The sequence below is a fragment of the Triticum urartu genome, chromosome 6A (genome assembly GCF_056163025.1).
Source record: "Triticum urartu cultivar PI428250 chromosome 6A, HENAU_Tu73, whole genome shotgun sequence".
Taxonomy (NCBI): Eukaryota; Viridiplantae; Streptophyta; class Magnoliopsida; order Poales; family Poaceae; genus Triticum; species Triticum urartu.
In genome coordinates, this window is record NC_141878.1 from 189618073 (window position 1) to 189645666 (window position 27594).

General features: G+C 48.3%; 3 protein-coding genes across 3 annotated transcripts; all 3 read right to left on the reverse strand.

Moving 5' to 3' along the window:
* Nucleotides 1–6227: 6227 nt before the first annotated feature.
* On the reverse strand, nt 6228–7528 carry LOC125517523 (transcription factor MYB44). The gene has a single exon (XM_048682725.2). The coding sequence runs from the start codon at nt 7369–7371 to the stop codon at nt 6475–6477; it is 897 nt and encodes a 298-aa protein (XP_048538682.1). The 5' UTR covers nt 7372–7528; the 3' UTR covers nt 6228–6474.
* A 12051-nt stretch (nt 7529–19579) lies between these two features.
* Nucleotides 19580–20123, reverse strand: LOC147964698 (uncharacterized). The gene is made up of 2 exons (XM_087530116.1): nt 20061–20123; nt 19580–19978 (listed from the first exon to the last, which is right to left on the reverse strand). The coding sequence occupies exons 1-2, from the start codon at nt 20121–20123 to the stop codon at nt 19580–19582; spliced, it is 462 nt and encodes a 153-aa protein (XP_087386242.1).
* Nucleotides 20124–23258: 3135 nt separating this feature from the next.
* Nucleotides 23259–26538, reverse strand: LOC125517525 (protein TIC 21, chloroplastic). The gene is made up of 4 exons (XM_048682726.2): nt 26225–26538; nt 24930–25187; nt 24447–24650; nt 23259–23505 (listed from the first exon to the last, which is right to left on the reverse strand). Exons 1-4 carry the CDS (start codon nt 26477–26479, stop codon nt 23404–23406), a joined length of 819 nt encoding a protein of 272 aa, XP_048538683.1. The 5' UTR covers nt 26480–26538; the 3' UTR covers nt 23259–23403.
* Between the last annotated feature and the right edge of the window lie 1056 nt (nt 26539–27594).

The following is a 27594-nucleotide window of genomic DNA, read 5'->3' on the forward strand; positions in this document are numbered from 1 at the left end:
CGTGCCTCCGCCTATGCCCATGGAATTTTCAGTGCGTAATTATGTACGCGCGGCACGAATTTCGTCGCTTGAATGGGACTAGGACGGGGGCCGAGTTGCTAGGTGAGCTCTGAACGTGCCAGGCGATCCTGTTGCAGGTTACTCCGGACTCGCTTGACGGTGTCCGGGGCTGTACCGTCGAATTGACGGTTTGCCTTAAAAGGCTGCTTTGTGCTTCTACTGCAAGGGCCGCAGTGTGCTCTTCTGTGCGGAGCGAGCATTCTGTATTTCCATTAACTGTTATGACCCCCTAGGTCCTCGCATCTTGAGCTTGAGGTATGCATAATGCGGTACCGCATTGAATTTGGCAAATGCGGTTCGCCCGAGCAGTGCGTGATAGCCACTGCGAAACGGGACGATATCGAAGATTAACTCCTTGCTTCGAAAGTTGTCCGGAGATCCGAAGACCACTTCCAGTATGATTGAGCCCGTGCAACGGGCCTCTACACCTGGGATGACGCCCTTAAAGGTGGTTTTGGTGGGTTTGATCCTCGAGGGATCTATACCCATTTTGCGCAATGTATCCTGATAGAGCAGGTTCAGGCTGCTGCCGCCGTCCATAAGGACTCGAGTGAGGCGAAATTCGTCGATGATGGGGTCTAGGACCAATGCGGAGGATCCGCCATGGCGGATACTAGTGGGGTGGTCCCTGCGATCGAAAGTGATCGGACAAGAGGACCATGGGTTGAACTTTGGGGCGACGGGCTCTATCGCATAGACGTCCCTTAGTGCACGCTTCCGTTCCCTCTTAGGAATGTGGGTTGCGTATATCATGTTCACCGTCTTCGCTTGTGGGGGGAACCTCTTCTATCCTCCAGTATTCGGCAGCTGGGGCTCCTCCTCGTCATCACTATGCAGCCCCTTGTCCTTGTTTTCGGCATTCAACTTGCCGGTCTGCTTGAACACCCAGCATTCTCTGTTGGTGTGATTGGCTGGCTTATCGGGGGTGCCGTGGATTGACACGAGCGATCGAGTATGCGGTCCAAACTGGACGGGCCCGGAGTACTTCTTTTGAATGGTTTTTTTCATTGACCGGATTTAGAGCCTCTGAATCCAGCATTGACTGCCGTATCATCGGTGTTATCGCCGTTGTTGCGGCGCTTTTGTCTGTTACGACATGGTCTGTCATTGGCATCTTTGGTATCCGAAGTGCCCAGATTCCTTGATGTGTTGTTGCTACGAGCCAGCCAGCTATCTTCCCCCGCACAAAAGCGGGTCATGAGTGTCGTGAGGGCTACCATAGATTTCGGCTTCTCCTGGCCGAGGTGCCGGGCGAGCCACTCGTCACGGATGTTATGCTTGAATGTCGCTAAGGCCTCTGCATCCGGACAGTCGACAATTTGGTTTTTCTTAGTTAGGAACCGTGTCCAGAATTGCCTGGCCGATTCCCCTGGCTGCTGAGTTATATGAATCAAGTCATCAGCATCCGGTGGTTCCACATAAGTGCCCTGGAAGTTGTCAAGGAATGCGTCTTCCAAATCCTCCCAACTGCCGACGGATTCTGCTGGCAAGCTATTCAGCCAATGCCGAGCTGGTCCTTTGAGTTTTAGTGAGAGGTACTTGATGGCATGTAGATCATCGCCGCGAGCCATGTGGATGTGAAGGAGGAAATCCTCAATCCATACAGCGGGATCTGTTGTACCATCATACGATTTGATATTTACGGGTTTGAAACCCTCCGGGAATTCGTGATCCATAACTTCACCAGTGAAGCATAGGGGGTGTGCGGCGCCTCTGTGCCGGGCTATGTCACGACGCAGTTCATATGAGTCTTGTCTGATGTATTCGGCCCGGCCGGATTTAGCTTTAGTGTATCCGGCGCGACGGTCATCGTCCCGTGTTGGCGCGCGCCCCCATGACCCGTATATCGACCTTGCATGTTTTGCCCTGCTGTCCAATACGTCTCGCAGGTCCCGTGTGTTGCCCCGGGCCTTGGTATTTTTGTTTGAGTGGCGGCGGGGTGCAGGCTGAACTTCAGGCTGAAACGCCTCTCTAGCAAGGCCACGAGGTGGCCGGTCAGCTGCATCGTACACTGGTGATGTGGGTTTCAATGCTTCCTCCTCGAGGTGAGGTAGCAACCTGCGCTTTGGGTAACTCTTGGAGGGGCGCTCGAGTTCGTATTCCTCGGCCGCAAGGACTTCGGTCCATCTGTCTACTAGTAAGTCTTGATCAGCTTGAAGCTGTTGTTGATTTTTCTTTAGGCTATTTGCTGTGGCCATAAGGCGGCGCGTGAAGCACTCCTGCTCGACGGGATCCTCAGGCACAATGAATTCTTCGTCGCCGAGGCTCACCTCGTCTTCGGAGAGAGTCATGTAATTGTCCTCCTCCGATTCTCCATCTGCTGCCTGCTCTTGAGGGCCAGCTTGTTCACCCTCCCGCTCTACATCGTGCTGGAGGGGATTGTGGTTGTCTTCGGCACTATCCGGAGTGTTATTGTCTCTTGTGCCGGTATCACTACTTTTGTTGTGGCGGGACTTAGAGCGGCGCCGCTGACGTCGGCGCTTGGGTTGCTTCTTGGAGGGGTCATCCTCCGCTGTCTCATCACCATTGCCTTCTTTGGGGGTGTCCACCATGTATATATCATATGATGAGGTGGCGGCCCAGCGCCCTGTGGGTGGTGGGTCTTGTTCATCTCCTACATCATCGTCCATACCGTCGATGTCTTCGGAGTCAAAGTCGAGCATGTCGGTTAAATCGTCGACAGTGGCTACTAAGTGGGTGGTGGGTGGGCAGCGAATTTCTTCATCGTCCGCATCCCATTCTAGCCGGACATAGTTTGGCCAAGGTTCTCCTGACAAGGAGAGAGACCTTAATGAATTTAGCACATCGCCGAAAGGCGAGTGCTGAAAGATATCCGCGAAGATGAACTCCATGATCGGCGCCCAATCGGATTCGATAGGCACGGATATAGGCGGCTTGGAGTTCGTGCTGGAGACGAATCCAGTGGTTTGGCAACACGGCTCTCGTAAGGGGTGAAATCATTATCCGGCTCCATCGCCACTGAGAGTGCGGCCTCCATGGCGGGGTCCATCCCTCCGTCCTCGGATGGCTCAATTTGCTCCGGATTGAAGGCCAGAGTAGTTGCAGATGCGATCTCCCGAACACTGTCCGACGGCAGAGTTACGTCATGCTCGTCGTGATTGTGCGGCGCACCTGACATGGGCTCGAATCCATCAAATATCAAGTCTTCGCGGATGTCGGCAGTGTAGTTTAGGTTTCCGAACCTGACTTGATGGCCAGGGGCGTAGCTCTCGATCTGCTCCAGATGGCCAAGCGAATTGGCCCGCGGTGCGAAGCCACCGAATATGAAGATCTGTTCGGGGAGGAAAACCTCACCCTGGACCGCATCGTTACCGATGATCGAAGGGGCCATCGAGCCTTACGGTGACGGCACAGTGGAACTCTCAATGAAAGCACCAATGTCGGTGTCAAAACCGGCGGATCTCAGGTAGGGGGTCCCGAACTGTGCGTCTAAGGCGGATGGTAACAGGAGGCAGGGGACACGATATTTACCCAGGTTCGGGCCCTCTTGATGGAGGTAATACCCTACGTCATGCTTGATTGTTCTTGATGATATGAGTATTACAAGAGTTCATCTACCACGAGATCGTAGAGGCTAAACCCTAGAAGTTAGCCTATGGTATGATTGTCTGTTGTCCTACAGACTAAACCCTCCGGTTTATATAGACACCGGATGGGGCTAGGGTTACACAAAGTCGGTTACAAGGGAGGAGATCTACATATCCGTATTGCCAAGCTTGCCTTCCATGCCAAGAAGTGTCTCATCCGGACACGGGACGAAGTCTTCAATCTTGTATCTTCATAGTCCAACAGTCCGGCCAAAGGATATAGTCCAGCTATCCGGAGACCCCCTAATCCAGGACTCCCTCAATGTGCGTCGCCATAGGAAGATGAGTGCACGGATTGTTGCCAAACCTGTTGGGGTGTTGATTCATGGAGGCATTCATTGATCGATTGCACTGCTACGAGATGTGTTTGGGCTTTAGGCTATGAAGAATTAACTGATCATATTTTTGAGTCACACGAATCCGGTGCGAAACATTGGCTCTTTAAAATGACAAAATCGTTATCGCATGTGGACTTCGTGAAGATGGTTGTCACTCTTTGGGCGGTTTGGACAACACGAAGAAAAGCAATAGATGAGTCCATATTCCAAAGCCCGATGTCGACACACCTCTTCATAGAAAGATTCGTTGCCGAGTTGGATGGCCTGAAGAGGACACACCAAGGAGACGTGTACATGCAATCATCACACCAAATACTACGAAGCCTCCTCTGAGCATCCACATAAAGATCTATGTAGATGGTGGATTGTCTCAACAGTGGTTGTGTTGGTGTAGTTGCGGCAATGTGCACAGATGAACGTAATTACCTCGGATCTTCAGCGGTCATTCTAGCTAGTCAATAATCCAACAACTCTTGAAACCATAGCATGACGTGAGGCCTTGGCACTAGCTGCTGATTTGTCTTTGGATCATCTGGTGATTGCTTGCGATTGCAAACCGGTTGTGGATGACTAAAAAAAGCGTTAGGAGGCCCTCATATCACAATCGTGAAGGAGATAGATAGAAGGAGAGCAAGTTTTGCTAGCTGTCAGTTTATGTTCGAAGGCCGAGTTCCGAATTAGAAGGCACACAAACTTGTGATATTTTTTGTTTTGCTTTTCAAGGTCACCACTTGTGGCTTCTATCTTCACATGACCCCTTTGTATCGCTTTGAATATTGCTTCGAATTAATAAATTGTGGGTATCCCTGAAAAAACATAGCCCCCCCCCCCCCCCCCCCCCCCCCCCTCTTAAATCATGCACACGTTGCTGCCTCCAAGCTGTAGAACAAAGACGCAACACAAACTCAAACTCAAGACGAATGAACGAATGGTGCATTTTGAGGCATGTAATTTCTTCCACGAACAACATGATTGTAACAGGCAGGCACACGTGATTGCTAGGATGTCTACGTCGCTAGGTAATCCTTAAGACATGAAATAAAGTTGCGCCGTTCGACTAAAGAAAACACAAGACGAAGTACGTAAAGGCTTTCGCAAACAGCAGGTGTTGTTCCGTGGGCACAACCGAAAAATGCATAGATAAATCCGGGTACATATAAATTTATTTTGAAAAACACATTTTGAAATGTCAAAAAATTCTGAAAAAGTATGTGCACGGACATCTCTATATTCTACGTGTGTGCAGAAATTTTCAGAAAAAATAACTTCTTTTGTAGCCCGTGCAAAAAAGAAAAAAAATATTATGCCGTGAAACGCTATTTAAAAGCACTAAACTTTGTCTTTTTTACAAAGACAAAATAAAAATACCTATTTTCATAAAACTTTGTTCCGCGCACATACTTGTGCAAACATGCATGCATAAAATTTTGTATATAATTTTTGGACATTACAAAACGCGTTAAAAGTATATTTTTGAAAAGCGGGTTCATATGTACCCGTGGGCAGAGCGTGCTGCACAACCATCCCTGCGTCTATTAAAACTTGGGGGAGCAGATTGCGCAGCTCTCGCGGGCATCCTTTGCTGTTCTGCACTTGGATATTTACGGCGAACAGCCAGCGGCAAGCTTTTCCTACCCGGCTGGCTACCCCTCCCCCCTCTATCAATACCGCCAACCGTGAAATGTCGCTACGCGTTTTTTCTTGGCGAAACAACGACCGTCGCCGGTCACCACCACGCCACACACTAGTCCTGCTGTCCTGCAGTCGCGTAACTGCGAGCCAGTCCATAACTGTTGCTGCCGCTACGACTTTTGTGGTACTGTCCCCAGCAATGCTCGATTCGAATGGTTCGTGCGGACGGTACACAACCGCTCGGGCTTGTCGTTTCTGCTCCAGCCTTCGTCATGGCTAGATTGTGCGTTCCAGTAGTACATGCATTCTCATTGGACGCCATGTTTGGTTTGATCACAGAGGTAGCAGCAGTACACACGGAAGGGCTTACCAGATTTGATTATAGCAAGGATTCAGAGAGAACCACGGTTGGCGATGGCTGAGCATGCCGGTGCTACATCTACATGCTAGTCTCAAGCCATCAACGGAACCTGCTATATTTCGGCGCGTAGATCGACCGCGGAGAGGCGGACATGATTTGCCAAATTTCCCCGTCGCCGGTCTCAATCATCTCATTCCTGTGCCGAAATGACAGCCTCGGGCGGAGCAATGATATAATTAACACATTTTTTCGTTCTCTTTCTTTCCTTTTCCCCCTTGCCGACTTCGCAGCCGCTCTGTTTCAGAGCAGGCCGAAGAATAAACAGACTCCAAAGCAGGAACGCAAACAGAACGAAGCAGAAAAGAAAGCGACTACAGCTCAGCGCTACACTTCACAAGATCTAGCGGCGGTGCGACTTCTTTGCACTTGCATCGGCGGACGGCCGATGGTTTTACTACTGGCGTTTTTATTTTTATTACTGGCGGGTCATGACGCCGACCCGCTCCGCGGCGGCGCGCATCACGCCCTCGACGAGCTGCGGGATGCACGCCTCGCCCACGGCGCCGGCGCCGCACCCGGCGGGGAGCCCCACACCGGACATGTACTTGCACACCTCCGCGCGGATCATCTCCTGCATGGCCGCCACCAGATCGCCGCTGAACGGGTACGAGGACGACGGCTGGGGCGCCGGCGCCGGTGGAGGAGAAGGCGAGCGTGGCGATGGCGAGAGCTCCTGGAAGTGGCTCCGGGCGCTGTCGTGGTGGAACCCGTGCTCTAGTCCGGGGAGCGAGAGCGAGAGAGAGGTGATCGGATCCTCGTCCTGGCGCGGTGGAGGCGGCCTCACGTCCGCGCTGATGGCGTCGAACCCGCCGGGGCGCGGGACGGGCCGGAACACCTGCCCGCTCCCGTGGCTGAGCTCGCTGCGGTCCGATCCGGTGGGGCTCTCTGGCCCCGGGCTCGCGCGCTTGCACGGCCGCGGGGAGTCGCCGGAGTCGCTGGCGTCCTCCCACGCCGCGCCGCCGCCGGTGGCGGTGGCGAGCTTGCGCTTGAGCGAGGAGTTCCAGTGGTTCTTCACAGCGTTGTCGGTGCGGCCGGGCAGGAGCCGCGCGATGGCAGCCCAGCGGTTGCCGAGCCGCGCGTGCGCACGCAGGATGGCGGCGTCCTCCTCCGCCGTGAAGGGGCGGCGCTCCACCTGCGGCGAGAGCTGGTTGCACCACCGCAGGCGGCACGACTTGCCCGACCGCCCGGGGATCCCCCTCCCGATCGCGGTCCAGTTCCGCGCCCCGTGCCGCTCCACCAGCCGCCGCAGCGCCTCGTCCTCCTCGGGGCTCCACGGACCCTTTATCCTGTCGCACTCCGCCTCCGCCCCCATCGCCGGCGAAACACACACACTACAACCAAAAACCTTCTCCTCTCCTCCCCTCCCCTTGGCCTCACGAGCAGACACTCCGGTGGTAGTGGCGGTGCGCGTGCTTCCCCGATTGATTAGTGATTAGGACGTCTGGAGTCCGATGGTGATTGGAAGGGGAAGAGGAGGCGGGGGCTTATATAGGCCGGGGCAGGAGCGGCCGGTAGCTGGTCGCCGGGGTACAGCTGGCGAGGGGCCACCTCACGCTCGGAGGCGGTGTCGTTTGCGATAACAGAATGGCAGGTGGGGCCGCGGTTGCACGGCCCCACCTGGCGGGGAGAGCGGGCGGGTGGACGGGCGCGTGATGGAGGCCGTTGTTTGGTTCTTAATCCGCTCGCGGTCCCCCGGAGCCGCATGGTTTGAATTTTGAATTGGAGGGCTGGCTTCCGTACCGTCAAACCCCATGCCACGAAGGCCGTTAAAAACTGGCGAATATAGCTGGACTGCTCGCGGAACGGGGCTCACATATCCGAACCGGCCGTTCCATGCCGCGTTCATGTTCATGTACGACCACGCCGAACCAGCTCCGACCCAGTACAAGCCCTCACTGGGCAAGTGGGCAACCATGCCTCAGGTCAGGTCGTATACTCCACATGAACCTCTGTGTTTTTTTTCCTCTGTATATAAAGGAATAAGAAGTTTTTTTGCATCCGGCAGCTACAATGCGCATCGTGCAACACGTTAGTACTCTCGCGGGGTAAAGGTTGGCGAAAAAGCGAAATGCTGAGGCTTTGGCGCTTATGAGCAGGAGATAGAAAGATGATAGATTCATGAATCGGTGATCCATCCAGCTGTGCGTCCATCCCCCTTTGGAGTCGGGAGTTGGAGCGGGGATGGCGATGGCGACGCGGGCGCGAACGCGAACGCACGCAGCGGTGCGGCACGGCCCAGCCAGCACAGTGGCGTGTACCCTGGCCGGAGCCCATCCCGAGCTGAATCGCAACCGTCCAGCCCGTCGCGGGGCCCGCCCGTACATGCGTACAAGCCGGACTGTACGACCGCTGCGCGCGACGGTTCGTGCCTCCTCCCGATCCACCCATCCTCCACCGCGCCGACGCGGTGGCCTCCGTCGCTGACGCGCGGGCCAGCGCTCGGGGTGGGACCACGTGGAAGCGCTGGGTTGTGGTTACGAGGGGAAAACGACAGGGGGGTCGGAGGAGGCGATAGGGTGGGGCGTAGGGGGTGGGATGGCGCGGCGGTTTGCGGGGGGTGGCCAGGCCAGGCTGGAGCGCAATCTCTCGGGGCGGGGCAATGAAAACCGGCGCGATTTCGTGGGGGGAGGCACGGCAGTTATGGGCACAGCTCAGCGCCGCGGCCCAGGTGTCTCCGTGTACGTGCGCTGAGTCATCACTCCCTCGCCTCACGCACGCCGCTGCTCCACTGCCGCTGCCTAGCAGCTATCCCTGACGCCTGCCTTCATGGGTCGTACCCCGTACGGCCTCCGCTGGCCTCGCTGGCAGCCACCGATGAATATCAGGAATATCTGCACTCTTGTTAAGGCCTCCTTTGTTTGTTTCATAGGAATTTTAAAAGATAGGATTTTTATAGGATTTTTTCTTTAAAGCCCTTTGGTTCATAGGAATTGATTCCTATTCTTACATAGAATTGGTTCCTATCCTTCACATTTCATAGGAAAATAAAAAAGAGCCTAGACTCGATGGAAAAATTCCTTTAATGTCAATCAAATGACATCTTGTTTCCTATTCCTACTTATAGGATTGGAGATACATGTCATCTCATTTCCTATAAGATTCTTATTTTTATGATAATCCTATCTATGAACCTAAAAAGGCCTAAATCACGAGGGAGCTGTGATTTATTATTGCAGTTACATCGCCTATTTGCTCTCCTCGTGATGTAATCATAGCTGCACGGAGTTAAGGCGTATAGTAATCTGGAAAATGGTTTACTGCTGCTCTCCAGGTTTGGCAACCATTTTGAGTCGGGGACAAGAGCTGGTGTGAAAAACTACAAAATTGGCTTTGGCCAAAATTCAGCACAAAATAAACCATTTTCCAAAAAAAATCATAAAATGACCCTACCCGCATGATGCCCGCGTCCGGTGCGCCATGCTAGATTACGTAACGCCCGGTCAGAGGCGTCATATTCGTTAGCGCTGCCTGCCACGTTGGCCTGGTCTTGGGTGCATGACGTCGCGGCCCCGGGAGCCATGGTTTGTACCACGACGCCCCGGCCTGGGGCGCCATACCCCTTCACTTATCGTCGCCTGTACCTTCTCCTATCTGCTTCGTTCTTTCCTCCTCTCTGTTTCTTTCCCCCACCATGGCGCCCCTTAATTCACCCCTCCCTCTTCCCCTCGAGTGCCGCGGATCTTAGCCGAAGATTGGTGGATCTGGTTATCCTTCGAATCCCGAAGCATTTAACAATTATCTCGTGCGGTTTCCTTCCGTTGAACGTACTCAACTTAACACACTTGCTTTTCAACCAGGGGACATATTACATTAACCCAATCCAGATTTTAAACGGATGGCCAATATGCAGTACAACAGTCTGATTAGAGATGGTAGACGGTATGAATCGGCGCCACCTATCCGCTTTGTGGTAAGTTATTGTTATATCTACGTGCTTGCCTATATTGTGCCAAAATGATTTGTCCTATTGTGTGCAACGGCAAAACGAGCTCTCGAAGCATGTCAACGACACCGGCGACGCACTCAAGTACCCTCCAGGTGAAGAGTCGTACAACAAGCTTAAAGCTTTTGTTGAGGTATGACGTTTGATAATTTGCTTTCCATACACATTTATGAGGTATATCTCCTAACTTCATGATATGTCAATTTCATAGAGGAGGATGTCTTGGGCACGTGCCTGGATGCTCTACTAGGCTGCCGCTCCACCGATGTCGCCGTCCCTACTACGTTGAGGACGAGATCATCATCAAGCAGCACACAACACCCAGACGACGACTCGGTTGATGGCGATGGGGGGGATGAACAAGCATGTGATGAGATTAACACCTCGTAGATGCCCGATGCTGAAGAAAATATGCCCTAGAGGCAATAATAAAGTTATTGTTTATTTCCTTATTTCATGATAAATGTTTATTATTCATGCTAGAATTGTATTAACCGGAAACATAATACATGTGTGAATACATAGACAAACATAGTGTCACTGGTATGCTCTACTTGACTAGCTCATTGATCAAAGATGGTTAAGTTTCCTAACCATAGACATGAGTTGTTATTTGATCAATGGGACCACATCATTAGGAGAATGATGTGATTGACTTGACCCATTCCGTTAGCTTATCACTTGATCGTTTGTTTACTACTATTGCTTTATTCATGACTTATACATGTTCTTATGACTATGAGATTATGCAACTCTCGAATACCAGAGGAACACTTTGTGTGCTACCAATTGTCACAACATAACTGGGTGATTATAAAGGTGCTCTACAGGTGTCTCCAATGGTACTTGTTGAGTTGACATAGCTCAAGATTAGGATTTGTCACTCTGATTGTCGGAGAGGTATCTCTGGGCCGTCTCGGTAATACACATCACTATAAGCTTTGCAAGCATGATAACTAATGAGTTAGTTATGAGGTGATGTATTATGGAACGAGTAAAGAGACTTGCCGGTAACGAGATTGAACTAGGTATTGAGATACCGACGATCGAATCTCGGACAAGTAACATACCGATGACAAAGAGAACAACGTATAATGTTGTGCGGGTTGACCGATAAAGATCTTCGTAGAATATGTAGGAACCAATATGAGCATCCAGGTTCCGCTATTGGTTATTGACCGGAGACGTGTCTCGGTCATGTCTACATAGTTCTTGAACCCATAGGGTCCGCACGCTTAAAGTTCTATGACGATCGGTTTTATGAGTTTATATGTTTTGATGTACCGAAGGTAGTTCTGAGTCCCGGATGTGATCACGGACATGACAAGGAGTCTCGAAATGGTCGAGACATAAAGATTGATATATTGAAAGCCTACATTTGGACAACGAAATAGTTCCGGGTAAAATCGGGATTTTACCGGAGTACCGGAGGGGTTACCGGAACCCCTCAGGGACTAATGGGCCTTGTTAGGCCATAAGGGAAAGAGAGAGGGGCCGGCCTAGGGCAGGCAGCGCGCCCCTTCCCCCTGTCCAAATTGGACTAGGAGAAGTGGGGGCGGCGCCCCCCTTTCCTTCTCTTTCTCTCCCTGCCTTTCCCCCTCCTAGTAGTAGGAAAGGACTAGGAGGAGGATTCCTCCTCCTAGGCGCGCCAACAAGGGCCGGCCATCCTCCCCCTTGCTCCTTTATATACAGGGGCAGGGGACACCTCTAGACACACAAGTTGATCACAAAGATCTCTCTCAGCCGTGTGTGGTGCCCCCTCCACCATAATCCACCTCGGTCATACTGTAGCGGTGTTTAGGCGAAGCCCTGCTGCAGAACTTCATCAACATTTGTTACCACGCCGTCGTGCTGACGAAACTCTTCCCCGAGCTCTACTGGATCGTTAGTTCGTGGGACGTCACCGTCTCACCGAGCTGAACGTGTGCTGAACGCGGAGGTGCCGTACGTTCGGTACTGAGGATCGGTCGATCGTGAAGACGCACGACTACATCAACCGCGTTGTCATAACGCTTCCACTTAACGGTCTATGAGGATACGTGGACAACACTCTCCCCTCTCGTTGCTATGCATCACCATGATCCTGTGTGTGCGTAGGAATTTTTTTGAAATTGCTACGTTACCTAACAGTGGCATCCGAGCCTGGTTTTATGCGTAGATTTTATATGCACGAGTAGAACACAAGTGAGTTGTGGACGATACAAGTCATACTGCTTACCAGCATGTCATACTTTGGTTCGGCGATATTGTTGGATGAAGCGGCCCAGACCAACATTACGCGTACGCTTACGCGAGACTGGTTCTACCGAGGTGCTTTGCACACAGGTGGCTGGCGGGTGTCAGTTTCTCCAACTTTAGTTGAACCGAGTGTGGCTACGCCCGGTCCTTGAGAAGGTTAAAGCAACACCAACTTGATGAGCTATCGTTGTGGTTTTGATGTGTAGGTAAGAACGGTTCTTCCTAAGCCCGTAGCAGCCACGTAAAACTTGCAGCAACAAAGTAGAGAACGTCTAACTTGTTTTTGCAGGGCATGTTGTGATGTGATATGGTCAAGACATGATGTTATATTTATTGTATGAGATGATCATGTTTTGTAACGGAGTTATCGGCAACTGGCAGGAGCCATATGGTTGTCGCTTTATTATATGCAATGCAATCGCCCTGTAATTACTTTACTTTATCACTAAGCGGTAGCGATAGTCGTAGAAGCAATAGTTGGCGAGACGACAACGATGTTATGATGGAGATCAAGGTGTCGCGCCGGTGACGATGGTGATCATGACGGTGCTTCGGATATGGAGATCACAAGCACAAGATGATGATGGCCATATCATATCACTTATATTGATTGCATGTGATGTTTATGTTTTATGCATCTTATTCTGCTTTGTTTGACGGTAGCATTATAAGACGATCTCTCACTAAATTTCAAGATAAAAAGTGTTCTTCTTGAGTATACACCGTTGCCAAAGTTCGTCGTGCCGAGACACCACGTGATGATCGGGTGTGATAAGCTCTACGTCCGTCTACAACGGGTGCAAGCCAGATTTGCACACGCAGAATACTCAGGTTAAACTTGACGAGCCTAGCATATGCAGATATGGCCTCGGAACACTGAGACCGAAAGGTCGAGCGTGAATCATATAGTAGATATGATCAACATAGTGATGTTCACCATTAAAAACTACTCCATTTCACGTGATGGTCGGTTATGGTTTAGTTGATATGGATCAAGTGATCACTTAGATGATTATAGGGATGTCTATCTAAGTGGGAGTTCTTAAGTAATATGATTAATTGAACTTAAATTTATCATGTACTTAGTACCTGATAGTATTTTGCTTATCTATGTTGTTGTAGATAGATGGCCCGTGCTGTTGTTCCGTTGAATTTTAATGCGTTCCTTGAGAAAGCAAAGTTGAAAGATGATGATAGCAATTACACGGACTGGGTCCGTAACTTGAGGATTATCCTCATTGCTGCACAGAAAAATTAATTTCTGGAAGCACCGCTAGGTGCCAGGCCTGCTACAGATGCTGCTGACAACGTTAAGAACGTTTGGCAGAGTAAAGCTGATGACTACTCGATAGTTCAGTGTGCCATACTTTACGGCTTAGAACTGGGACTTCAACGACATTTTGAACGTATGGAGCATATGCGATGTTCCAGGAGTTGAAGTTAATATTTCAAGCAAATGCCCGGATTGAGAGATATGAAGTCTCCAATAAATTCTATAGCTGCAAGATGGAGGAGAATAGTTCTGTCAGTGAGCATATACTCAAAATGTCTGGGTATCATAAACACTTGACTCAACTGGGAGTTAATCTTCCTGTTGACAGTGTCATTGACAGAGTTCTTCAATCACTGCCATCAAGCTACAAAAGCTTCGTGATGAACTATAATATGCAAGGGATGAATAAGACAATTTCCGAGCTCTTCGCGATACTAAAAGCTGCGGAGGTAGAAATCAAGAAGGAGCATCAAGTGTTGATGGTCAATAAAATCACCAGTTTCAAGAAATGGGGCAAAGGGAAGAAGAAGGGGAACTTTAAAAAAAACGACAAACAAGTTGCTGCTCAGGAGAAGAAACCCAAGTCTGGACCTAAGCCTGAGACTGAGTGCTTCTACTATAAACACACTGGTCACTAGAAGCGGAACTGCCCCAAGTATTTGGCGGATAAAAAGGATGGCAAGGTGAACAAAGGTATATGTGATATACATGTTATTGATGTGTACCTTACTAGAGCTCGCAGTAGCACCTGGGTATTTGATACTGGTTCTGTTGCTAATATTTGCAACTCGAAACAGGGACTACGGATTAAGTGAAGACTGGCTAAGGACGAGGTGACGATGCGCGTGGGAAATGGTTCCAAAGTCGATGTGATCTCCATCGGCATGCTACCTCTACATCTACCTTCGGGATTAGTTTTAGACCTAAATAATTGTTATTTGGTGCCAGCGTTAAGCATGAACATTATATCTAGATCTTGTTTGATGCGGGACGGTTATTCACTTAAATCTGAGAATAATGGTTGTTCTATTTATATGAGTAATATCTTTTATGGTCATGCAGCCTTAAAGAGTGGTCTATCCTTGTTGAATCTCGATAGTAGTGATACACATATTCATAATGTTGAAGCCAAAAGATGCAGAGCTGATAATTATAGTGTAACTTATTTGTGGCACTGCCGTTTGGGTCATATTGGTATAAAGTGCATGAAGAAACTCCATACTGATGGACTTTTGGAATCACCTTATTATGAATCACTTGGTACTTGCGAACCATGCCTTATGGGCAAGATGACTAAAACGTCATTCTCCGGAACTATGGAGCGAGCAACAGATTTGTTGGAAATCATACGTACTGATGTATGTGGTCCGATGAATATTGAGGCTCGTGGCGGGTATCATTATTTTCTCACCTTCACAGATGATTTAAGCAGATACGGGTATATCTACTTAATGAAACATAAGTCTGAAACATTTGAAAAGTTCAAAGAATTTCAGAGTGAAGTGGAAAATCATCGTAACAAGAAAATAAAGTTTCTACGATCTGATCGTGGAGGAGAATATTTGAGTTACGAGTTTGGCGTACATTTGAAACAATGTGGAATAGTTTCACAACTCACGTCACCCGGAACACCACAGCGTAATGGTGTGTCCGAACGTCGTAATCGTACTTTACTAGATATGGTGCGATCTATGATGTCTCTTACTGATTTACCGCTATCGTTTTGGGGTTATAATTTAGAGACGACCGCATTCACGTTAAATAGGGCACCATCAAAATCCGTTGAGACAATTCCTTATGAACTATGATTTGGCAAGAAACCAAAGTTGTCGTTTCTTAAAGTTTGGGGTTGCGATGCTTATGTGAAAAAGCTTCAACCTGATAAGCTCGAATCCAAATCAGAGAAATGTGTCTTCATAGGATACCCAAAGGAAACTATTGGGTACACCTTCTATGACAGATTCGAAGGCAAGATATTCGTTGCTAAGAATGGATCCTTTCTAGAGAAGGAGTTTCTCTCAAAAGAAGTGAGTGGGAGGAAAGTAGAACTTGATGAGGTAATTGTACCTGCTCCCTTATTGGAAAGTAGTTCATCACAGAAACCGGTTCCTGTGACATCTACACCAATTAGTGAGGAAGCTAATGATTATGATCATGAAACTTCAGATCAAGTTACTACCGAACCTCGTAGGTCAACCAGAACAAGATCCGCACCAGAGTGGTACGGTAATCCAGTTCTGGAGGTCATGTTACTTGACTATGACGAACCTACGAACTATGAGGAAGCGATGATGAGCCCAGATTCCGCAAAATGGCTTGAGGCCATGAAATCTGAGATGGGATCCATGTATGAGAACAAAGTGTGGACTTTGGTTGACTTGCCCGATGATCGACAAGCCATCGAGAACAAATGGATCTTCAAGAAGAAGACAAACGCTGACGGTAATGTTACCGTCTACAAAGCTCGACTTGTTGCAAAAGGTTTTCGACAAGTTCAAGGAGTTGACTACGATGAGACCTACTCACCCGTAGCGATGCTTAAGTCCGTCCGAATCATGTTAGCAATTGCCACATTTTATGATTATGAAATTTGGCAAATGGATGTAAAGACTGCATTCCTGAATGGATTCTGGAAGAAGAGTTGTATATGATGCAACTTGAAGGTTTTATCGATCCAAAGGGAGCTAACAAAGTGTGCAAGCTCCAGCGATCCATTTATGGACTGGTGCAAGCCTCTCGGAGTTGGAATAAACGTTTTGATAGTGTAATCAAAGCATATGGTTTTATACAGACTTTTGGAGAAGTCTGTATTTACAAGAAAGTGAGTGGGAGCTCTGTAGCATTTCTAATATTATATGTGGATGACATACCGTTGATTGGAAATGATATAGAATTTCTGGATAGCATAAAAGCATACTTGAATAAGAGTTTTTCAATGAAAGACCTCGGTGAAGCTGCTTATATATTGGGCATCAAGTTCTATAGAGATAGATCAAGGCGCTTAATTGGACTTCCACAAAGCACATACCTTGATAAAGTTTTGAAGAAGTTCAAAATGGATCAAGCTAAGAAAGGGTTCTTACCTGTGTTACAGGGTATGAAGTTGAGTAAGACTCAATGCCCGACCACTGCAGAAGATAGAGAGAAAATAAAAAGTGTTTCATATGCTTCAGCCATAGGCTCTATCATGTATGCAATGTTGTGTACCAGACCTGATGTGTGCCTTGCTATTAGCCTAGCAGGGAGGTACCAAAATAATCCAGGAGTGGATCACTGGACAACGGTCAAGAACATTCTGAAGTACTTGAAAAGGACCAAGGATATGTTTCTCGTTTATGGAGGTGACAAAGAGCTCATCGTAAATGGTTACGTTGATGCAAGCTTTGACACTGATCTGGACGATTCTAAATCACAAGCCGGATACGTGTTTATATTAAACGGTGGAGCTGCCAGTTGGAGCAGTTCTAAATAGAGCGTCGTGACGGGACCTACATGTGAAGCAGAGTACATTGCTGCTTTGGAAGCAACGAATGTAGGAGTTCATATCCGATCTAGGTGTCATACCTAGTGCATCGGGTCCAATGAATTTTTGTGACAATACTGGTGGCATTGCATTGGCAAAGGAATCCGCATTTCACAAGAGAAGCAAGCACATCAAGAGATGCTTCAACTCCATCCGGGATCAAGTCCAGGTGGCAGACATAGAGATTTGCAAGATACATACGGATATGAATGTTGCCGACCCGTTGACTAAGCCTTTTCCACGAACAAAACATGATCAGCACCAAGGCTCCTTGGGTGTTAAAATCTTTACTGTGTAATCTAGATTATTGACTCTAGTGCAAGTGGGAGACCGAAGGAAATATGCCTTAAAGGCAATAATAAAGTTATTATTTATTTCCTTATTTCATGATAAATGTTTATTATTTATGCTAGAATTGTATTAACCGGAAACATAATACATGTGTGAATACATAGACAAACATAGTGTCACTAGTATGTCTCTACTTGACTAGCTCATTGATCAAAGATGGTTAAGTTTCCTAACCATAGACATGAATTGTTATTTGATCAATGGAATCACATCATTAGGAGAATGATGTGATTGACTTGACCCATTCCGTTAGCTTAGCACTTGATCATTTGTTTACTACTATTGCTTTCTTCATGACTTATACACGTTCTTATCACTATGAGATTATGCAACTCCCGAATACCGGAGGAACACTTTATGTGCTACCAAACGTCACAACGTAACTGGGTGATTATAAAGGTGCTCTACAGGTGTCTCAAATGTTACTTTTTGAGTTGACATAGATCAAGATTAGGATTTGTCACTCCGATTGTCGGAGAGGTATCTCTGGGCCCTCTCGGTAATACACATCACTATAAGCCTTGCAAGCATGATAACTAATGAGTTAGTTATGGGATGATGTATTACGGAACAAGTAAAGAGACTTGCCGGTAACGAGATTGAACTAGGTATTGAGATACCGACGATCGAATCTCGGACAAATAACATATTGATGACAAAGAGAACAACATATAATGTTGTGCGGTTTGACCGATAAAGATTTTCGTAGAATATGTAGGAACCAATATGAGCATCCAGGTTCCGCTATTGGTTATTGACCGGAGACGTGTCTCGGTCATGTCTACATAGTTCTCGAACCCGTGGGGTCCGCACGTTTAAAGTTCCGTGATGATCGGTTTTATGAGTTTATATATTTTGATATACCGAAGGTAGTTCGGAGTCCCGAATGTGATCACGGACATGACGAGGAGTCTCGAAATGGTTGAGACATAAATATTGATATATTGGAAGCCTGCATTTGGACATCGAAATAGTTCCGGATGAAATCAGGATTTTACCGGAGTACCGGAGGGGTTACCGGAACCCCCCGGGGGCTAATGGGCCTTGTTGGGCCATAAGGGAAAGAGAGAGGGGCCGGCCTAGGGCAGGAAGTGCGCCCCCTTCCCCCTGTCCAAATTGTACTAGGAGAAGGGGGGGCGCCCCCCTTTCCTTCTCTTTCTCTCCATGCCTTTCCCCCTCCTAGTAGGAGTAGGAAAGGGAGGAATCCTACTCCTACTAGGAGGAGGATTCCTCCTCCTAGGCGCGCCAACAAGGGCCGGCGGGCCTCCCCCTTGCTCCTTTATATACAGGGGTAGGGGGCACCTCTAGACACACAAGTTGATCGCAAAGATCTCTCTCAGCCGTGCGCAGTGCCCTCCTCCACCATAATCCACCTCGGTCATACTGTAGCGGTGTTTAGGCGAAGCCCTGCTGCAGAACTTCATCAACATTGTCACCACGCCGTCGTGCTGACGAAACTCTTCCCCGAGCTCTACTGGATCGTGAATTCGTGGGATGTCACCGAGCTGAACGTGTGCTGAACGCGGAGGTGCCGTACGTTCGGTACTGAGGATCTGTCGATCGTGAAGACGTACGACTACATCAACCGCACTGTCATAACGCTTCCGCTTGACGGTCTACGAGGGTGCGTGGACAACACTCTCCCCTCTCGTTGCTATGCATCACCATGATCTTGTGTGTGTAGGATTTTTTTAAAATTACTATGTTACCTAACAGATGCACCTCGACCTAGTCAAAGGCGTGGAAAGTATACTCCGCACAAATACACAAGGAAGGCATGTAAGGACCCGATGATCGAGGCCGCTTCAGAGGAGGAGGAAGAGGAGGTGCCGCGGCTGCAGAGGAAAAGGCGCTTAGTGAAGGGGAAGGATGCTGCACCAGCTAAGAGGGGGAAAGGATGGAAATGATGCATTTGTAGTATTTTTCAAGGACTTGTAGTATTTTTCGAAGTCTTGATGTCGTGAACTTATGTTTGTCAAGGACTTGTAGTATTTGCCGAAGGCTTGATGTCATGAACTTATGTTTGTTAAGTCAGACACAAAATGCCTCATGCACCACCTATGGTGCACGTGAGGATGTCCTGGAATGTCAATCTTCCCTGCATTGAGTATCCTTGGGTGGTGGTCTGAGATGACGCAAACCTCTCTTTCAGGTCCAATTACTTTGGTCCTCACTAGATTAAGAAACCACTTTTAGTTGTCATTGTTCTCCGTCGACGCCAAAGCGAAAGCCAATGGAACCAATTTTTCACCACCATCATTAGCAACGGCGATCAACAATGTGCCCTTGAACTGGCCGGTCAGAAATGTCCCATCCACAGACATAACCAGCCTACAATGCTTGAAGGCCCTAATGCATGGCTCAAAAGTCCAGAATGCACGTCCAAATATTCGAACGGTTGCATCGTTGTATATCATTGTTCTCACGCCATCTGGCTCCACCACATACATGCCAGGATTTTCTGTCGCCATCGCTTTCAACACCATCGCGAGGCAGTTGTATGATTCTTCCCAACCACCATACAATATCTGAAAGGCAACTTTCTTGGCCTTCCATGCCTTCCCATACTTCACCGTGTACTCAAAAACCTCCTACACTATTGAGTATATTTATGGAGGGTGAAAATCGATATGCAATGAATTTTGAGGTCAATTGACGGTGATCATCCTTTACGTTAGCATCATCAATATCCTTGCCACTAATCGACGGTGAAACACGGAACTTGTAATCTTCCATTGTGGCCCGCCTTTGACACATGTTGCACGGATAACCCAAGGGTAATGATTCTTGTGTTCCTTACATTGGACCACATAACGCAATTTGGAATTTGACTTCTTCACAAAGAATGGTCGGTGAAACTTAACAGCGTAGTCCTTGACCCATATTTGAAGTTCTACCAAGCTTTCAAAGATTGTTCCTTCACTAACACTAGACATACTTGCTTTGGTATTTCGCTTTGAAGTTAACCTTGGTGCAATCATTTTACTTGTGCCACCATCAACAATCGCCTTATCGCCTAGGCTTAGATCACGGAACAATGATGTCTTGTGACTACGCCTATTACCTTCTTGAAAGTATTGGTTTCTTTAGCCGTCAAGCCATCCTCATCTCTTTCTTCATCCAGGCCTTCGTCCTCCGAGTCCCACGCATAGGACCTATTGTATGAAATGTCATGGTCCATGTCCGCTTTCATGCAATTTGCCTCAACATGGCCAACATAATGGTCATGAAGATAAGCCTCCGAGTCATCACCCTCAAACTCATCACCATCCATGTGCAAGTCTTGATTATCAAGTTGGTCATTCCCTACGGGGCTCAAAGGTTGGGTCATTGGAGGTTGGCTCATTGTTGTGTCATGCACATCCGGAGTGACATGTGTTGAATTTTGAACCGGGCTTCTAACATCATATGAACATGCACGCCTATTCAAATCAATGTGCAACCGAGCACGAACAACCTTTGTGGCAAATAACTCAAATGATTTATCTGGTGAGGCCAACACACTCTCCTTATACGCTTCCCAATGAAACTCGGAGTCAAGAGGCACTATCTTCCAACGAATATGTTGCCCGTACCCAACATTATACCTTCCGATTAAGTCTACTCCATCACTTTCTTCCATCCAATTCAACCTTCTTTGAAGCTCAACCACAACCTCCTCAAAGCTAGGACTTATGAGAAACACCATCACTAACGGCTTCTTCTTCGGGTGACCATACTCCGCGTCTCCCTTCCTAAAGGAGACAAAGTCCACATGATGCACATTCATAATCCTCGCCATCTACAATCATAAACACCAAAATACATTGCGAAAATGGATAACCTAGGGTTTCCCCAAATCGCCACAATGCAGAGATTTCAACCAACAAAAAGAGAAGAAATGAGGTAGAATACCTTTAGGGGTCGAAGGGATAAATCACCGATTTGGAGCTCCGATCCGACAAATTTTATGGACATTAGGAAGGGGCATGAGTGGGGCGGCCGGGGTGGAGAAAGATGGAAAAGAAAGGGTTTGGGGAAAAAAACAGGGCCAACCACTTTTGTTTACTCAAGGGGCATGGCGCCCTGGTCCGGGGCATTATGCGGCCAACCATGGTGCTCTCACCCAGGACGTCATGCGAACAGGCCCTGCCAACGTGGCAACTGGCTGGTGACCTGTATGGCGCCCTTGACCAGGGCGTCATGCAGTCTGGCATGGCGCCCGGCGATGCGGATGCTATGCAAGAATGTCCATTTTATGATTTTTTTTTTAAAAAGTTTATTTTGTTCTGAACTTCGGTCAAAGGGCCAGTTTGTAGTTTTTCACAGAGCTGGTAAGAGCAAGTAGTAACCGCATTTAACCACTTGATTGAACTCGCCCGTAACAACCACCGGAAGCGAGCCAGCGAGCGTGGGAGCTAGTGGCAATGCGAAACCGTAGACACACCGGCTGAAGTTGACGGAACTGCAGAAGCTAGATGCAGAGCACTGCCGCGCGCGATGAGTCACTGGAGGTCATGCCCAGACAATAAAGTTGGGTTCAGAAATAAAAGCAGGCGAGGCGAGGAGGATGAGGTCGGACGGAGGGCTGGCTGGCTGGAGATGGCCAAAACGGCGAGCGAACCGGACGGCTCCACGTCGCGAGGCCCGGCATCGGGCGGCGCGTCCACGTAGCCGCACCACCGTAGGAGGGGTAGTAGGGAGGGGAGGGGCAGAAAACGACGAGGCGGGGAAGGTAAGGTTGGGGCCGTGGAAGTCAGAGGCGGGTGGATCATCGATCGGCGAAAGGGGGACGTGGACGGATCTGGGACAGCCTGGCGAGGCTTTAACGGCCTCCCACCGCACCGACACTGGCCGGTACTGTACTCGACACCACTCTACAGCCGAGATCGGCAGAGATCCACGCCCATGGCGAGAGCGAGAGCGAGATCGGGTCCGGGGGAGATCCATTTCACGGGTGCCAGCCCAACTAACAACCCCACCACCCCACCCGTTTCAGTTACGACCCTAGGCAGCTTCGCCGCAGCTTCCTGGGACCGTTTGTTTATCGCCCAAGCCGGTGCCCTGCACGCCGTTGCTTTGCCACTCCCCCAGCCTGTATCCTACACTATTTTTTATTTTTATTTTTATTATTATGCCCTCGCGGCGACCTCCGTACCGCCCCGGAACACGCACGGTGTCCTATCCGTCCAATGTCCATCCATCAATCTATCTTCCTTTCCCCCTGCCGACGTGCGGGATTCGGGAGCATTTCTTTATTTATCCACCGGGGGACGAGGCAGGCAGGCAGGCGGCAACGGCTGCTCGTGTGGAGGATGGATCTCTGAGCTCTCTCTCCTTTCGGTGCCTGCCACGGCTGCGAGCGAAACCAGTGAATGTGCCGGGCACGGTGGTCGGGGGTGGCGAGATGCCTTGTCTGGCTCCGGCGGGTGGGTGGGTGGGCGGGTGAGCGGTGAAGTGAAGGTGAGAGAGAGAGAGAGACAGAGGGGCAGTCAGGCTCGAATCAATGTGCGTGTCGCGGGCGAGCTGTGAGTCACTGTGCCCGGATTCCAGCGCCCCGCTAGCGGACAGGCGGCCGCGCGCGAAACTTCCAGCGAGCGAGCCTGCCGTGCGAGTGAAACCGGACAGGCCTTACTAGCTGTCATGCACGAGCGGCGGTACTCCGGAATTCAACTGTTGGCTCGGTCACCACGTGAGCGTAAACGGCCGTGCGACTGCCACTGGTGTTGCACGGACGGGAGTAGTGGCGACCGTGGTGCATCGCCTCTGGCCCCCACAGCGTGGTGCTCTCGTTGCGTACCAACAGTCCCACCACCAACGAGATGAATTCACCTCCCCAAAAAAAAACGAGACGAAGAGCTGCTGCTCACACGCTCCGATAAGAAGACAGGATTAAGGAGGCCACACGGAACCTGCTCATTTAAGCCGAAATGTCAAGACATAATACCGGCGCACACGAGATGCTATTCCTAGGCAGTCAGGGAGAAAGGAAAACAAGTGCAAAGTAAAGGAATCCAGCAGCTCTTGGGCTCCTGGCTCATGTCGCAGCAGGCTCGGTCGGGGCGATTGACACGGAACGGAGCAGCTCCAGGGAAGTCGCCACACCTAGGAAATGCGACAGTATGGTGTTTGCTGAGGCCTGCGCACAGTGAGGATTAAAAGGCTGTTAGATTACTTCTCGTGAATGGTCACTGGCACTGACGAGTTATGAGTCATGAAGCCTTCAAGAAATTAAACTTCCAGCTTAAGCAATTGAACTTCAGTAACTCTGGTTTCAACTCACAGTTTCTTACTTCGCAATTAGAAATTTCGAAACCAACACGTAAGCATTTTTCCTAAATATTCGGACAGAAACAAAAAAATATTGGCTAGTACTGTACTAGTTAAGGCTCATTTTGCAGTTGATGAACTGTGTTGTGTTGTGCTTATTTTAAAAACTGCTGTGAACAGTTTGACACAAAAGCGCGCAACAGCAGGTCAAACAAACACTAAAACAGGGAAAATTGGGTGGGGTGAACGGGACTATGTGAATCCACCGCAACGCCAAACACAGCCTAAGTTTGGAATCCACAAAACTTGTTACTGAATGTTCACTGTGTTGGTTATTTACACGATTTTAAAGGCAAAGTTTGGAGGATCTGAAGGTATGTATTCAGGTTGTGTGCTATGAAAGTATAACTATAACTATATAAGTAGCACAATCTGAAAAACTATATAAGTACCACAGACAGGCCAGAACTATTACAGTACAGATTTGGTCCTAGACAAATGACCCAAAGCAGATGATAATGTACAAAGTCATGTCCCTCGCTATACATTGGCTTATCAAAACTTGCAATTACAATCAGGCTTATGGGTCTTGCTGTTTTTACATGAAGCACAACAGTTTATGATCTTGATTGTAGAGTAATGTGTGGCATCAAAATTCATACTCCCCCCGTCCCACAATATAGGACATTTTTACAAGCTACGTTAGCTTGCAAAAACGTCTTACATTATGGGACTGAGGGAGTATTACATATAGAAGAACACACTTTCAGAATTCAGAAATACGAACGTAATAAATAAGCAATCAAATACCTGAACCAGGAATACATCTAGAGCCAAAACAGGACTTTGGCCGGTGGAAGTTGCCTGATAATAGGGGACTGCGGAGGTAGTAAGGGCTTTTGCTACCAAAGCACCAACAAGTGCCTGCATACCGAGAACAGCTGCGCCCATCCCAAGAATATTGAGCACAATGCCATTTTTCAGACTTTTAATCACATCAGCCCGTGGAGGAGCCTGGAAATCAGTCCACAGTTTAATATTCGAATCTGAAAGAAAATCATATCTGAAGTATATCTTCTCATGCATAAAACAAAAATAAGCAGATATGAGTTATCTTTGCACTACCATTCAAATGCGTAAAAAATTAGTCCAACTCTCAGATGGTACACAAGATAGATAAGTACACAAGATGAGCCACAAGCAGTGGAGAAGGTTATGGTTCTCTGATATGAAAAAAAAACTCGTTCCTTTTGCTGGTAACAATGTGAAATGGGTGGTCAAGAAAGAGAGTACCTTTGCGGGTGCGCTTGCTGTTTTCCGAAGTCTTTCAGAAAGACGGATGTAGCCAAATGACCAGAAGACTGAAATAAAAGCTGCAGCAACGCCAGCAGCAGTTGTGTAGAATGTAAAGGGTGATGTAACCTTCCCGGTAACAACTGTGGAGAATGACAAAATTCCAGCAGAAACAAACGTGCACACCAACTGGGACCAGAACCCTAGGGTACCCAAATTCTTGAAATACCTAGCTGTTTTCTCTAGCCTCTTGATAACCTGTCCATTCAGTCATTGAAAAGGAATGAAGATATATGCTTCAGTCATGGCACATGGCTTAGAGTAGTACTTAAAGATAATCAATATACATGCAATATAACTTTAGCTATGTGAATAAACAGCCTAATTCAAAGCTACCAGCATCACGCAGGTTAACCAGCCTAATACAACACATACAGCTGGGAAAAGAAGAACATTGTCACAATGTGGCTTCAGGTATCAGGATGGCAGATTGTTCACTAAACGTAGGAGCTAGGAAAGTTGGAAGAAATGACATCGCAATTAAAACATGCCGTGTCACTTTTTCTAGGTAAGAGAGTTTAACCAGAAGATATGAAATCCTAAGGATCAATAGGTCATGACTGGGGAGCGCTGTATTTATTAACCCAATATTTCACTATCATTTTTCAATCTACATGCAACAGATGTGACATATGGGCACTAGCAAAATCACGAACATACAATTTTGAACCATCAACTATCACAGCAAAACAAAGCCAAAATACCATGAAATGCCTAATGAGGACAGTGGTTTTATTGGTAAGATCCAAACCTGATAAGGTAACTATACCTGTCATTAAACAGTTATAAGCGCACTAGCAAAATCACCAACACACAATCCTCTCAACTATCACATCAAAACGAAACCAGCAGGCACACCATGAAATGCTCAGTGAGGAGAGGTTCTATCAACAAGATTCAGACCTGAAATATCTATCTATGATATCTTTAGCGTCCAATTATGCTGACATTTCAGCAATTTCCCTGTACTTGAGATATATCAGATACAAATCACTTAATTCCCTAAACCCTAAACATCATCATGCCCGAGTGCATTATCCTAAGACAAGCAACCATCACATAGCCCAACAGTAAATACTTCATGTGTCACTCTAAAATACATAAACCTAAAATTCCCATACAGATTTCCAAACATAACCTTTCTCAAGAAAGCAGGATAAGAACCCTACTTCACGCGTGGGTCAAGGGACCGGACGTCGATGGATCAATCAAAGGGGATAAAATTAGGGAAGCACCTGCTCGAGCTTGGCGCGCTCAATTGTCTGCTCGGTGGGGGGAGGCGGCGGGTAGAGAGGGCCCGACGAAGACGAGGACGCCGCCGCCGCCACAGTGAGGCGCCGTGGAGCGGCTTCGCCGCCCCCGAAGCAGAGGCACCCAGTAGGGAGGGTAGCTCCATTGAGGGGATGGCTGGCGAGCGACGCAACAGCGGGAAGCCCTCGCTGCCGGAGCAGCGGCGGCGGCAGCCGCGATGGGAGTAGGAGCGCCTGCATTTTGGTGATTGCGATGCTACTCGCCCGTTGTGCAGCGGTCGTGCTCGCCGTTGTCTTTTCCAGCGGAAGTTTAGCGTGAACCACCCTCTGGTTTTGTTATTTTCCGTTGGGCACTGCCGCTCCCACGTTTGAGTACCATTGCATCGATCGAACATAACAAATTCTAACCAAATTTAGGATAACTTTCTTGAAAGCACCTAATAAACGACTCATGCAAATAATTTGAAATACTCCCTCTTTTCACTTTTATAATACCTTGAAAACATTGCAAACAATGTACAAAACAACCCATTTTGAGCTGTCTGAAATGACTTGAGGAAGTATCATTCTTCGTGAATCAACAAGCCTCTTGAATAAGATCACATATTTTATACAGTTGAATCAATTGTATGATCACTCATATAAATGCACATTTTCATGTCGCGATCAAACTGCACACACTCCTACCGCCTCGCCTAGAATCGTGGGCAGTTTGATGCCTTTGCTACAGGCCTAATGACCAAGTATAGGGAGCTCCAGACGACATCACGTCAAATCATCACGAGCTTGGGTGGCGATTGATTCGTGTTATCACTAAGCCACTTGTATATGATCTCGTGTGGGCGGAGCCATTAAAGTATGCATCCCCACTAAGGTTACTGCATGCACTCGTGCCACCACCATGCTTCCCCACTCCAGTTATCAAAAGATGATTAAGAGGAGTGAACTCTGACGATGACACGTACCTAGGGTAGAGTCTTAGGCCTGACCTAGACACCCTACCCAAGGACACTACCCTGAAGTCAAAGACATGCAAAGTGCAACACAAGATACCGACTGAAATCACCCCTGAAGTGTAAACCACTCGACGGAAGATTTCACTCGGATATCCCAATTCCACTCGACCAGATAAACAACACTCGACCGTACGAACAACCAACCACTCGGAGCATAGAAGGCCTACAGTCACCCCAGGATGGCAACAACCAGGAGTTCGCTCCATAGCAGGCGTTACTAGTAACGCCACTATATTAACTCACATTGAACCTTGTGTAACCGAGGGCTCGAGGGACTTGGCACACTCTATATAAGCCACCCCCTCCTTTGGCACAAGGGTTCGCACCCCCTGTAACTTT